Here is a 14,361-nt window from a genome sequence, read left to right on the forward strand (position 1 = left end):
ATACCCCTCTGGGAGGTGATGAGGGGTGTATATTCCCAGCTTTATGTTTAACCTGGAAAGGAGGCATCTGTCCACCCCCCAGAAAGTCCCTGATAAAAAGAGTGGCCACCTGTCCAAAGCTATCTTCCTCTCAGCTATCTTTGTTGGACAATCAGGGAGAGAACCAGGCCTATATGCAGCCTAAAAGGGGGGGGCACACAAAAAGTAGGCAGGCAGATTTTTTGTTTCTGTAATAAATTTAATTATTTATTTTTTGAAAAAAGGGGGGAGCAGAAAAATTGGGGGGTGTCTCCCCCCCCCAGGCTACAGGCCTGGAGAAGACTGAACTGAAAGTGTGAGAACTGACATTTTGGAAGGCTTAATAGCCTTTGCTCTCTAGATGACCTGGACTACAACTCCCATCAACTCTAGACAGCACTGACTAACAGTAGGGATGATGAGAATTGTAGTCTGAAAAAATTGGAGGGTGCCAGGTTGGCAAAAACTGGATTAAAAGGTGTGGCACTCAAACCAATGGATAGCAAACAAGTTAGGGGCCCTTAAAGGAGAGGGTTACATGAGGAAGCAACAAAGAATCTTGTTAGCACCTGAAAGACGGATATATTATGCATGACGGCATAAGCATTCATGGACTAGGGGTCACTTCATCCAATGTATTGTATAATCCTCTGTTGGCATTAGAGCTGAACCAAAATTTCTTTTAAGACATTTTTCTGAAAATAAAAACCTGCTTTTTTTTTCTTTTTCTCACCACAGTAGAAAAAGGAGGTCACTTTGCAGAATTTTCTCTGAAAAACCTCCACAATATTTTGTGGTGAACATCATTCACATGTGTGTGCATGCATGCATACACGCACTGCTCTGGAAGTATGCTAGGTCTGGGACACAAGCTTTTTGGGACACAAGACTTTTGTGTTTTTGCTACAATAGACTAACATAGCTACCCTTTTGGAAACTGAACGTAGGAAATTCAGGAAGAGATGGTATGATATAAGGAAATCAGGCCCACACAGGCATGCCCATAGCTGTGGGAGGATCATGTAAGGAACATCCATTAAGCAAAACAGGTGGGGTGATTTCTTTTCCAGATACTTCCATTTCTGGGGTTGGCTAATATTGAAAGAACAACTTCTACATCAGACTTCTTCCACTTAAGAAACAGTGACAATAAAAGCTAAAAACTGTACAATTTTCAATACGTTTGGATTATCGCCCTGGTATTGCTTTCCCAATGTTATTGTGGGCAAAGATCTACATCCTGAAAGTCCATTGAGCTAGCAACAGATATAAAGAAAAAATACCCCCCCCAAAAAATCCTCCCAAAAGAAAATCCTCCACACACACTGTGTTAAGTAGCATAGCATCAACAGGCGTTTTAAATTACAGAGGTCAAACACCATGCAGGTTTTTTTTTTTTTTTCAATAATTTTTATTCAGATTTTCATAAAACATACAAGACGAAATCATAAAACATTCAAAGACAAAAAACAAAATCAAAAATAGTTAAACAAAAAGAAAAAAAGAAAAAAAAAACAAAAATAAAAAATAAAGAGTAAAATATTGACTTCCCATTTGTCAAAGATCAAATCAGTTATAAGTCTATAATATATAACAATCCTGTCTCTTAAGTCATATTATAAAATCACTTTCCTCCAGTAGTTATCTTACTTAATCATCAAATCTCATAAACATTACTTTATTCTTTCCACAAAAAGTCAAAGAGAGGTTTCAATTCTTTAAGAAATATATCTATCAATTTTTTTTTCCAGATAAGCATATCGATTAATCCATCTCATTACTAATTATGATAATCTTATTGTCATAACCATAGTCAAAATAAACATTTCAATTAATCCATCACATCAGAATCTGTTAGGTTCAGTAATTTCAGTAGCCATTGTTCTATTATCCCTATTAGTTCCATTTTCCATCTTCCATCTTCAGTAGTCTTGTTAAGTCCAGTAATTTCAGTATCCAATCTTCCATTATCAGTATTCCATAATAATCTTGCTGTCAAAGCCATAGTCATATAGTAAGAGTCTGATGGGAATTACCTCTATCCCAAATATTTTCTTGCCATCCATTCTGAATAGGTTGCTGAAATACTGCTGTAAAATCATATCTCTGTTCTTTTTTTCAAAATACACTGGGTCATCTCTTGAAAGTTTTTCCATTGTCACATGGCTGCAGTTAATTCCATAGATTTTCTCTATATTGGGCTCCATCACATCATTCCAGTCCAGAAGATTATCCATGCCATTGATAACTTTATCTCTAGAATCTTCATTAATTTCTTCAGAGATAACATTGAGTTCCAAACAATAGATTTTATTTCTAAAGTCCATAGACTCCAAATCTTGTTCCTGTTCCACGTTTGTTCCAATCTCCGGGATCTCCTCTCTCACAGGGACCCCTGTTCCAGTCTCCAGGGTCTCCTCTCTCACAGGGACCCCTGTTCCAGTCTCCAGGGTCTCCTCTCTCACAAGGACCCCTATGTCTTTAATCTCCTGTGTCTCCAAACAATAGATTTTGTTTCTAAAGTCCATAGACTCCAAATCTTTTTCCTGTTCCACGTTTGTTCCAATCTCCGGGGTCTCCTCTCTCACAGGGACCCCTTCCAGGGTCACCTCTCTCACAGGGACCCCTATATCTTTAATCTCCTGCTTCATTTTACTCAATTCAATTTTCAGCTCCTTACAACCCTGTCGCAGGTTTTGTTTCGTTATCTCAATCTCATCCATTATTTTCTGAAACATAGTTATTTCCAGATTCTCAGCCACTTTCTTAATTGCCATTTTAAAAGAAAAATATAGGAAAACCACTTCTTATTTCAGCAACAATTGGGTTAATACTCCAAACTTGGTGACATCACAGTATAAACAGAGCAGACAGCCTTATCTCTCCATGCTTAAGTAAACAAAATGCAGTTCCCAGGATCGAAACAATTAATGGCGGTCGTCAGGAAACAGATTCGTCAAAATAAAATAGACCAAAAAGAGAGTAGTCTCAGACAATATAATATTCTTCAAAATAAAAATCTGGAATAGAAATCCCTCTTCTGTGTATATCTTTAGAATGCAAATCCAGGACAGCTTTTTGCAACAAAAACAGAGATAAGCTATTAATTAGTGAGTAGCAGAGAGAAGTTATGGCTCCCCAGTGAGATGTCAAAAACCGATCAATCTGGCAAATCTCTTTTAAACAGCAACAATTTAAGTCAAGTAAAAGAAAAATATAGAAAGAAGGGTGCTTGCCTGTTAGTGCGTTCTCTCTTAGAAGATAAGATGAACGTTCGCTTTATCAGATAGAGCTTGTTGTTGAAAATCCGTCCCACCTTCGTCGGCTGGACCTCGTCCCATAAATTAATGAGATCTGGTCGTCCCAACAAAAATAGGCTTTGAGGTTAATCTCTTCGTTTCTCCCTACCCGGGAGAAGTTTAATCAGTCAAAAAAAAAAAAAAACTGACTGATATATCTGAATAAGCTTCTTTTGAGGCAGGAGCCCGTCTCAAAAGCAGGCACAGGCTAAGTCACCCTTCCCGGAAGTCCACACCATGCAGGTTTGAGCTGTTGTTTTAAAAATGTTTTTTATTATCTGATTATATCAAAAGCCTGAAAGATAACTGAGAAAACGTTTTCTATTTTATTCACACTCAGCAAAGATTTACATTTAAATTAAATTTAAAGCAAATGTAAAGTTTTAAAGTTAAAAGGTTTAACTTTAAGGGTTTTCTTTTTTTTTTTAACTTGCTCCTTCAAAGTTAAATTAGAACAGGACCCTTTGCTTTGAGTTAAAAATGATTTTCCTCTTTAGGCCACGTACATGGCCCAAGACACCTCTGTGGCCCAATAAAGATCCTAGATTAGTCAGCTTTTTCCCCAAGATCATTTAAGCCCCTTTCTAGGTGCATGTAGCCAAGAGTTGGTTCGTAGAATAAGGTAGAGATGGGGAACTTGTGGCCCTCCCAATGTTGCTGGAGTACAACTCCCATCATCCCTCACTAGTGGCCATACTGGCTGGGACTGATGGGAGTTGGAGTCCAAACATATCTGGAGGGCCTTAGGTTCACCATCTCTAGCATAAACAGAGTGCAAAACAGAAACATGAAAACAAGAAGAAAATATTCCCAAATTATCTCTCACACAAAATACATTGTACCAAGGTGATCATCCAGCAGATCCTAATATACAATGGTTTGAATGCGTTTTATTGGTTGTAAATCGCTTTGGGTTCACTTTTGTGAAGTAGTAAATTTAATAAATAAATAAATAAAATATGGGGAAAACATGACAAATGTGTTCCAGCTTTTTTGCCCAGTTACGGGCAGAGCAATCCAATTCAGGGAAAGGTGATGGAAGGGGTGCCGGTGGAGGAGGAGCTGGTAGGAAGTTCCTTGGCATCCATTTACTGTTCAGGAGCCGCTGGGCTGGCAGAACATCAGCTCACCTGGGAGCTACACACATGAATGGAAAACATAAAGCCGGCTCTCACTAATATCCGTACCAATGAGTAAGAGCTCCCCATTGACTTCCATTATAATTATTTTCTTAGACCAACTTTTTTCTTGGTGTAAATTTGGCTTGGATTGGGACCCACAGGAGCACTCCAACTGGGAGTTGGATGTTCTATAAGTCCCTCCTCAACCCCTCTTCCGACACACCCATGGAATACCCCTTTTTCAGGCATTATATCATCTTACATACTCACCTCTTCCACCAGACTTGCCTTGCTGGTGGACCCTCGGCTGAGCCAGCAGGGTCCTGGCTCCACTATGTCTGGGCTGGCACTAGGGGCTTCTACCAGAAAAGCCAGAACCCTGCCAGCTCAGCTGGAGATCCACCACATCCAACTGCCCTCAACCAGGAGTAAATACAAGTTAGATTGCACCCTTATACACTAATCCAGAGGTTTTCTGTAATAGCATTCAGCTCTTTTGAATTGAGAGGTTCTATGCCCAAAGAATGATGTTTCACAAGAATTGCAGGTCACTAATTTGACCCTGCAGATTAGTTTACTAATTTAGGAATTTGAATCTTGCACTAATTCATTTAAAAATTATTACATAATTTACTCTTAAGCACATTGGACAGGTGGGGGAATTCTGTCTTTTAATCATACTGTGTCTATCCTCATTATTTGTATAACAAAATGTGTGAGGGGGTAATTAATCTGTGTTAAAACTACAGAGGGATAGTAACAGGGTTGGCGCCAAAGGATGGCCAAGTTGAGCCCTGGCTAAGGGCCCCCTGAAGGGCCCCTCAGGGTGAGAGAGTAGTGCTACGCTTCTGCGATCTGCAGCAGGACCCTGCAATGATTAGCTGCAATGCTAATCCCACATACCAGGAGTAAACCGCATTGAATTCAACAGGACTTACTTTTGAGTCGAGATGGTCAAGATTGTACTGTAAATTAATGGGACTTTTGAGTGAACAAAGCAAAGGATTGTGTTTGTGTTGTAAATCTTTCCCTTCTCCTCCAATCCTATTTTTTAAAGCAGTTGGGCAGGGCTCACTTAGGTGTCACTGCTTTTATTATACAGGAAACTAATATTAATTTTATTTTTTTAATGTTCTGCAATGACCAACTGGTTTTGACAATGAGATATTATTAGGGGTTTATGTATTTATACATCTCCAGTGTGTGTGTGTGTATGGAGTCTTTCCAACAACTCTGTGAGGTAGGATTGCTGATTGGAAACCAAGGCAGCTCACAACAAGAAATAAATCCCTTTAAAATCCAATAACCATAAAAACAAGTATAAACCAGTTGCAAAACAGCTTAAAGTGGCATGATTCTGAATTTTGGGTTGGGTGTGTGAAGTTCTTTACCACTTGATATTGCAGTTCTGTGCCTGCTTCCCTGTTTGAGTGAGCCCCATTGAATACATTGCTTCTAAGTAAACATGCATAGGACTGCACTATAAATATCTTTACCGGTTGTGTAAATAATAAACATCTTTGACAGTCATGCTTATATAAATATTTCTTCATGCTATGTCCCAATAAGTATCTGATTTCACACTATGATTGTATTATTATTTCCTCTACGTTTTAAGTGTGCTCTTCTTCCATAAGGTGGTCATGATTCCCCTCTATTGTTTTCATCCGGACAGATGAGGCTGAGAGATTGTGAGTAGCCCATGGTCACCCAGTAAACTTTATAGCTCATTTTCATTTTAAAAAATTAATTAAAATGATTGGCATGCAGGCAAAGTTTATAAAGTAGATTCACACAATACATTTAAAGCACATCCAACTCACATTTAAAGTGCACGACTTCCCCTAAAGAATCCTGGGAAGTGTACTTTCCCCCTCACAGTTATAGTTCCCACCACCCTTAACAAAGTACAGTTCCCATGAATCTGTGGTGGGATTCATGTGCTTCACATGTTCATTGAATATGCTTTAAATGAGTGATGTGGATGTTTGCTATACATTCATTAGTGAATTGAAACAAACAATTTTAAAATATATTATTTTAAACAGGGGAAAGGCTATAGCTCAGTGGGAGGTCATATGCTTTGGAAAAGAGATTGCCTGGAATCCTGCAGAGCCAATCCTAGTCCATGTCATCAGTACCCAGCTAGATGGTATCAAATGGCTGAGTCAGTATAAGGCAGATTCCTTTGCTGGTAAAAGTGGAAAGAGACCCAAGGGCCACAGTGACTCCAAAATTTATTTATATATTTTATCTACAACATTTATATACTGCTTTATTGTAAAACATCTCAAAGCAGTTTACAGAAGGAATTAAAACAATAAAAGTATTGGCAAAAAACAGATATTTAAAAAGATTCAAAATAATAAAACCAGCAATGAGTTTAAAACAGATAAAAACATAATAGCTTTTACATGCCTGGGTAGGCTTGCCTAAACAAAAATGTTTTAGCAGGTGCTGAAAAGAGTACAATGAAGGCATCTGCCTAATGTCAATAGGCAGGGAGTTCCAAACCATAGGTGCTGCCACACTAAAGGATTGATTTCTCATAAGAGCAGAACAAGTACTATGTGGCACCCATAACATGGAAAGCACACCTTGAATTTGGCCTGGTAGCAAATCGACAACCAGTGCAGATTTCAGAGCAGAGATATTGTTTGCTGACAGGGTCTCACTGATGTCAGCAATCGTGCTGCACCATTCTGTACTAACTGCAGCCCCAGGTCAGGTTGTGCTGCATGGAAATTTCTGTCACCTTGGCTGCTAGGATTTTTTAAGTTTAGGTTTTTGTTTAGAAATCCTGAATGGTTATGTAATGCTGAGTTTTCTGCCTTACTCATAGGAATCCTGTTCTGGTTTGTATGGTATTGCATTTAGGAAATCATCACTGTCTTTTGTTTTTGTTTTTCTATTTGCATTTCATTTACCTTTAACCTCACTCCTTTACAACCATAGAAGCAACAACAATGGTTCCATGCGCTCAGCTCAATCCCCTTAAACCCACTGATGATGTACCCTGTTGGTTGCAAGATGGTTTCTTTCTTGCCCAATAGTGATAAAAGAGAATTCACATATTGGGAAGTGTGGCTGCAATTGCTGTTGTTCCCAAGCTACTACCTGTGTAGACCAAACCATGTGTGTTTTCTCTTTGTCAACTATTACTCACTGGAATTGGGTTGGCTGTCAAAGTGAGTTTATAGCAGCCCACAGGGTAGACAGAAAAGAGAAGAGAATCTTCTTACTCTTACTCATTTCTCATATCTCTTTCTGAAATGAAGGGTCAAGTCTGTAAAGATGTTTGGAGCAGCCATGTCAAAAGGCACGGGCAGGGCATTCCAGGCAGGGGGTTGCCAACCATGCTTAGATATGGATATGTTTGCAGAGGATCCCTAGTCAAGAACTTCAACTTCAACTTCAACTACTCGGACATAGACTGGCCGCATATGTGTTCCAGTCACGACAAAGAAGCAAAATTTCTAGATATTCTAAATGACTATGCCCTAGACCAGTTTGTCATGGAACCGACCAGAGGGATGGCAACCCTGGACTAAAGGACGATAAGGAGATTGTATTTTTAATGTTCACCGCCCAGACAGCTGTTGCTAGTCGGGCGGTATATAAGCTTAATTAAATAAATAAATAAATTGCAGAGAAGCTAAATGAATTCTTTGCATCTGTCTTCACAGTGGAAGATATATGGCAGATCCCTGAACCTGAACTAACATTTGCAGGAGGGGATTCTGAGGAACTGAGACAAATAGTGGTAACGAGAGAGGACACTCTAGGCTTAATAGACAATATAAAAACTGACAAATCACCGGGCCCGGATGGCATCAACCCGAGAGTTCTCAAAGAACTCAAATGTGAAATTGCTGATCTGCTAACTAAAATATGTAACTTGTCCCTCAGGTCCTCCTCCATGCCTGAGGACTGGAAAGTGGCAAATGTAACACCAATCTTCAAAAAGGGATCTAGGGGGGATCCCGGAAATTACAGGCCAGTTAGCTTAACTTCTGTCCCTGGAAAACTGGTAGAAAGTATTATTAAAGCTAGATTAACTAAGCGCATAGAAGAACAAGCCTTGCTGAAGCAGAGCCAGCATGGCTTCTGCAAGGGAAAGTCCTGTCTCAGTAACCTATTAGAATTCTTGGAGAGTGTCAACAAGCATATAGATAGAGGTGATCCAGTGGACATAGTGTACTTAGACTTTCAAAAAGCGTTTGACAAGGTACCTCACCAAAGACTTCTGAGGAAGCTTAGCAGTCATGGAATAAGAGGAGAGGTCCTCTTGTGAATAAGGAATTGGTTAAGAAGCAGAAAACAGAGAGTAGGAATAAACGGACAGTTCTCCCAATGGAGGGCTGTAGAAAGTGGAGTCCCTCAAGGATCGGTATTGGGACCTGTACTTTTCAACTTGTTCATTAATGACCTGGAATTAGGAATGAGCAGTGAAGTGGCCAAGTTTGCTGATGATACTAAATTGTTCAGGGTCATTAAAACAAAAAGGGATTGCAAAGAGCTCCAAAAAGACCTCTCCAAACTGAGTGAATGGGCGGAAAAATGGCAAATGCAATTCAATATAAACAAGTGTAAAATTATGCATATTGGAGCAAAAAAATCTGAATTTCACATATACGCTCATGGGGTCTGAACTGGTGGTGACCGACCAGGAGAGAGACCTCGGGGTTGTAGTGGATAGCACAATGAAAATGTCGACCCAGTGTGCGGCAGCTGTGAAAAAGGCAAATTCCATGCTAGCGATAATTAGGAAAGGTACTGAAAATAAAACAGCCAATATCATAATGCCGTTGTATAAATCTATGGTGCGGCCGCATTTGGAATACTGTGTACGGTTCTGGTCACCTCATCTCAAAAAGGATATTATAGAGTTGGAAAAGGTTCAGAAGAGGGTAACCAGAATGATCATGGGGATGGAGCCACTCCCTTATGAGGAAAGGTTGCAGCATTTGGGGCTTTTTAGTTTAGAGAAAAGGCGGGTCAGAGGAGACATGATAAAAGTGTATAAAATTATGCATGGCATTGAGAAAGTGGATAGAGAAAAGTTCTTCTCCCTCTCTCATAATACTAGAACTCGTGGACATTCAAAAAAGCTGAATGTTGGAAGATTCAGGACAGACAAAAGGAAGTACTTCTTTACTCAGCGCATAGTTAAACTATGGAGTTTGCTCCCACAAGATGCAGTAATGGCCACCAGCTTGGATGGCTTTAAAAGAAGATTAGACAAATTCATGGAGGACAGGGCTATCAATGGCTGCTAGCCATGATGGCTGTGCTCTCCCACCCTAGACAGAGGCAGTATGTTTCTGAAAACCAGTTGCCGGAAGCCTCAGGAGGGGAGAGTGTTCTTACACTCAGGTCCTGCTTGCGGACTTCCCCCAGGCACCTGGTTGGCCACTGTGAGAACAGGATGCTGGACTAGATGGGCCACTGGCCTGATCCAGCAGGCTCTTCTTATGTTCTCATGTTCTTAAGCCTTACCAACAGCACAATCCTAACCATATGTACCCAGACATAAGTCCTATTGAGCTTTATGGGGCTTAGTCCCTTAGTAAGTGTGTTTAGAATTGCAGCCTTCAGGGGCATCCATCTTTACTACTGAGTGCTCCCATCTAACTTCTCCACAACACTATACTCCTTTCTTCCTACAATGGCCTTCTGGTGACTGGCCTGGCCTGAGGACACTTAAACCCTTTTTGCCAGAAGCAAGTAGGCTAGATTAAATGTTCCCTACCCAGGCTCCCTAAGCAGGTAAGAAGGAATGATCCCATCACTTCAGCTGGATCTGGGAACATCATCTTTTAGCTAAGATTTCTGTCTTAATTTCCAATCAGAGAAATGTTTTTGTTTGAATTATGTGCTCCAAGCAACTGTGGTTGATGCCTAATGACATCACTAAGGCCTGCCCCCATGATATCATTAGGGCCCACCCTGAAAACTCAAGTTTTCAGGTGCTTCTGTCCTGGCAACCCTACACAAGACCTAGTTTTATAGCTGCATGCATTTCCCAATTAAAGCCAAAAGCAGTGCAGGAGATGACTATGAAAAGCAAAAATGGAAATAAGATCCAATCAAAAAAAGATAAAACACTAAGGCTATAATCCTATACCCACTTACCTATGAGGAAGCCCCATGTAACTCAATGGGATTTCTGAGTAGACAAGTATGGGGTTCTGCTGCTATTAATCTACTTTAGGTGGTCATCAGTATGTATGCATAATATTAAGGCTGAGCAAAAAAATTCTCTGGAAACTGTGTTAAAACTGCAAGGGGAAAAAAGGTTGCCCTGAAACCACCATCCAACAAAATGTTTTGTGTTTTTTTGTGTGTGTAACTGGCAGCCACCATTTTTATTTCCCACAGTGGAGAAATTCTATATCATATATTTTCATTCCCAGGAATTTTGGGAACAGTGGAAGAGAGTGTTGCTATTGCCACAATAAATAAGACCTACATCCCTTCCCCCCCCTTTGCCCCCTTTTTGCATTCTCAAAAGTTGGTGAAATCCCCACCCCCATTTTACTACTTGTGAAAGTGGTGACAAAATTACAGAAAAGCATTTTAGGTCAGCATTCCTTTTAATTCTGACTCATGCGTGTACCTAGATAAATATACACAGAATCAGAAGTTCACAGAGATCCTTGCAAAGCATAACTCTTGGAAGGCTGCATCCTGAAGTCACTGGGAAGACAAGGCCTCACAGATACAACACTAGAGAGGGGAAGACAGAAAGTGCATTTGAAAGTTAATAAGGAGCATCCAAATGTGGTGTTCAGGGTTGCCAGGTTCATGGCCTGAGACTGATCCTGTATCTTTAGGAGAAGCGAAAGTCAGCCAAGTGCAGGTGTTCTTGCAATGCTGTAATAGGAAAAACCACAAGGTGGAATTCTCCCTTCCCCCTGCACAACTTTTAAAGATACAGAAGACCTCTTGGTTGCCAGGCCCGGCCTCCCTAGGTAACCTAGTTCAGTCTCATATTGCAAAGCTTAGGGGTTTGTGGGGAATATGACTACTCCAGATACAAGCTAAAAGAATGCTTGAAAAGTGTTCCACAACAGGAGCCACCCTACCTATTTAGAAAAAGAATTTTGTGCAACAAATGTGAAAAGGAAATGTGCATTTCTTGTGCATAAAACGCTTGGTGATGGAGGAATGCCCTAAAAGAAGCATAAGCCTCTATGAACATGTACAAGAATGTGCTGTTAACCTGCCTGTAATTGTAATTGTACTGCCTTCAAGTCGAGGGTTATCATGAGGCTGAGAGGCAGTGATTGGCCCAAGGTCACCCAGTGAGTTTAATGGCTATGTGGGGATTCGAACCTTGATCTCCCATGTCGTAGTCCAACACCTTAACCACCTTAACCTGTAAGTGACTCTAATCTTCTGCCACAATGAAGTATCCTGCTTGGACCTTTATCAGCCCTCTCTTCCTCTTGTGGCAGAGGGAGGGAAAGACTGGAGACTGCTGCCTGAAACAATGGCTTCAAGGTTCTTTTTAATAGCAAGGCTGATCTTGGAGACTATTGCTACTGTTCTTTATCCTACCTTTAAAAAAAATCCTAGCAACTGTGTTGTGTTATATGGTGTTTGCCCTAAACTTAATTGCAAAGTGTGGGGATGCATTTCCACAAATGTACAAGAAGAATGTAATTTGCTATGAAAAATGTGGCATATCCTCCTAAGAAAAGAACAAACTGAGTAAAATATAGACAGTTCACTAAACAATGGACAACAAATATGCACATTTCATTTGCAAAGATTTTGCAGAAATACTTGTAACACTTAGATCGGGATGGGAAACCTCAAGCCCAGGTGCCAAATGTGACTCTTCAGATCTCTTTATCCAGCCCTCAGACTGTCCCCAGGCTATGCCCCCTCCCTAGGACACATCCCTCACTAGCCCTGCTCTCATCCTGGAACATGTCCTTGAACTGTGACGATGTCTCTATCAGAGCTTGGAAAAGTTACTTTTTTTGAACTGCAACTCCCATCAGCCCCAGCCAGCATGGCCAATGGATTGGGCTGATGGGAGTTGTAGTTTAAAAAAAGTACCTTTTCCAAGCTCTGCTCTTGCTTGCCTGAGAGAGAATGGGGAGGTGTGGATGTAGAAACCCCACACTTTTGCATGGTTGAAATGTAGCCAACTTTACCAAAGTAAGAGTCTCATCCATTGGTCTCTCCACTTATTCCTCTGGCTCCACCCACCACTTCCAGAAGGTTGCCCATGGTGCAATGCAGTCCTTGGGCTGAAAAAGGTTTCCCACTCCTAAAGATTATCTTCTTCTGCAGGGTAACTCTTCCTGAGCTAAGGAGAGAACTCAAGAATTTTGACTCTATCCTCTCAAAAACACTCCATATACGTACATTGAATCCCTTCCCACAGGGTTTTAATTCCAACCCAGGGTCCCACATACCTTGGTGCTCAGGACAGGCTTTGGTATTGTCCCAGCCTACAGAGTAGAGAAATAAAATTAGTTTGTTCCTCAGCTTGTTCAAACAGCCATTCTCCCAACTGCCATCATATAGCTGGATGTCAATCTGAGAATTTTAGAAGGGACAAAATCCTATATTCTGTTTTCTGATGTGTCTAGTACTTAATGATTAAAGGAGAAGGTTTTTAGAATTAGTAGTAGACCTAAACAGAAAAAAAATGCCATGATTTTGACTCATCCATTCAGGATAGTATTGGATGAAGAAAGATCTCACACATCCAATTCCCTCATGAGATTTTCTTCTACTCTCTCTCACACACCAGATCCAGACAGGGAGGGGAGGGGAATTATTTATTTATTTATTTATTTATTTAAAATATTTATATCCCGCCCTTCTGCCCTATAATAGGGCACTCAGGGTGGCTTACAAAAATAAAATCAAACACGTCCATAATAAAATTGTAAACAGTAAAATCACAAAAACATTAAAATAAATTAAAATACATAAAATACAATTAAAATACATAAAATACTATAGATATATACACACACATATATACATATATATAGGGAGTGGTGCTAAAGGGACTACAAAGGTAAAATTTAACGTAGAAGGCATAAATTCAGTGTCAAGCTCTACCTTCAGTCCCTCCCAAAGGCTCTCCAGAACAAGATCGTTAAAACTAGTGCCCCAGAAAATGAAAAGCTTAGCAGCTTCCATCTGCTTACCTTGCCCCACAAAAGCACAGTTGTGGTAGCTGCAAGTCCCCACAGACTTGGCTTGTACAGTCTTGCCATTCGAGGTGTCTTCAGCCAAGGTGACCTTGAACATTTCATAGGGAGGGACCAACACTTCCTCCTCTTCTTGATATAAGGACATCTCACTTATCTCAATCCCCTTGCAGGTGAACAACTTGAAAAAGGTTACCATCTCAAACTTTTCGTCCTGTGCCAAGTTCTCTGATGTGGATGTGAACTGCCCAAACCTGAAAAGGCCATTGACAGAAAACTCCACACTGACGCCCCTGTAGACCTCAACACATTTGAGGTCCGTTGGTCGGAATGACATGGTTGCATGGGTTAAGAGGAAATGCAGGGACTTGAAAGGGTAGTCCTCATATTCCTTAGGCCCTTTTCCTGCTGTGTGGGTGGCAGCACTGAACTCCCTATAGAGTGGAGGGTGTTCTAGTGTGTATGCCCAGATAGCCACTTCAGAGAGCTCTTCCATATTCCGAGGGTATAACCAGGACTGGTTGGCCTGCCAATTAAACAAGGCTGTCTCCCATGCTTCACTATATATCTCAGAGGTATTCAGCTCTCTTTGAATGAGAGACTTTAGATGGCTCCGCATGCTTGCCAGGCATCCTTCGTATTTGTCATCGAGGGAATAATGTGCCATGTTCAAAATCGGGTTGGTTGTATTTGTTGACATCTCACTGGAGGCAATCTGAAGCCAATTGATAATTGCATAAT

At 40.6% G+C, this 14,361-nt stretch overlaps 1 protein-coding gene across 1 annotated transcript; it reads right to left on the reverse strand.

Annotated features, from left to right (window-relative positions):
* Positions 1 to 11,034: 11,034 nt before the first annotated feature.
* Positions 11,035 to 14,320, reverse strand: LOC133367664 (erythroblast NAD(P)(+)--arginine ADP-ribosyltransferase-like). The gene is made up of 2 exons (XM_061591759.1): positions 13,618 to 14,320; positions 11,035 to 11,057 (listed from the first exon to the last, which is right to left on the reverse strand). The coding sequence occupies exons 1-2, from the start codon at positions 14,318 to 14,320 to the stop codon at positions 11,035 to 11,037; spliced, it is 726 nt and encodes a 241-aa protein (XP_061447743.1).
* Positions 14,321 to 14,361: the final 41 nt, after the last annotated feature.

This window comes from Rhineura floridana, chromosome 11 (assembly GCF_030035675.1).
Source record: "Rhineura floridana isolate rRhiFlo1 chromosome 11, rRhiFlo1.hap2, whole genome shotgun sequence".
NCBI lineage: Eukaryota > Metazoa > Chordata > Lepidosauria > Squamata > Rhineuridae > Rhineura > Rhineura floridana.

What these genes read in the sequence shown, in the direction of transcription:
- LOC133367664 (XM_061591759.1), bottom strand. Translation starts at nt 14,320, where the DNA reads ATGTCAACAAATACAACCAACCCGATTTTGAACATGGCACATTATTCC. An exon ending in CTGTGCTTTTGTGGGGCAAG is followed by an intron (nt 11,058 to 13,617) that starts GTAAGCAGATGG and finishes ATATTTATCTAG; the next exon opens with GTACACGCATGAGTCAGAAT.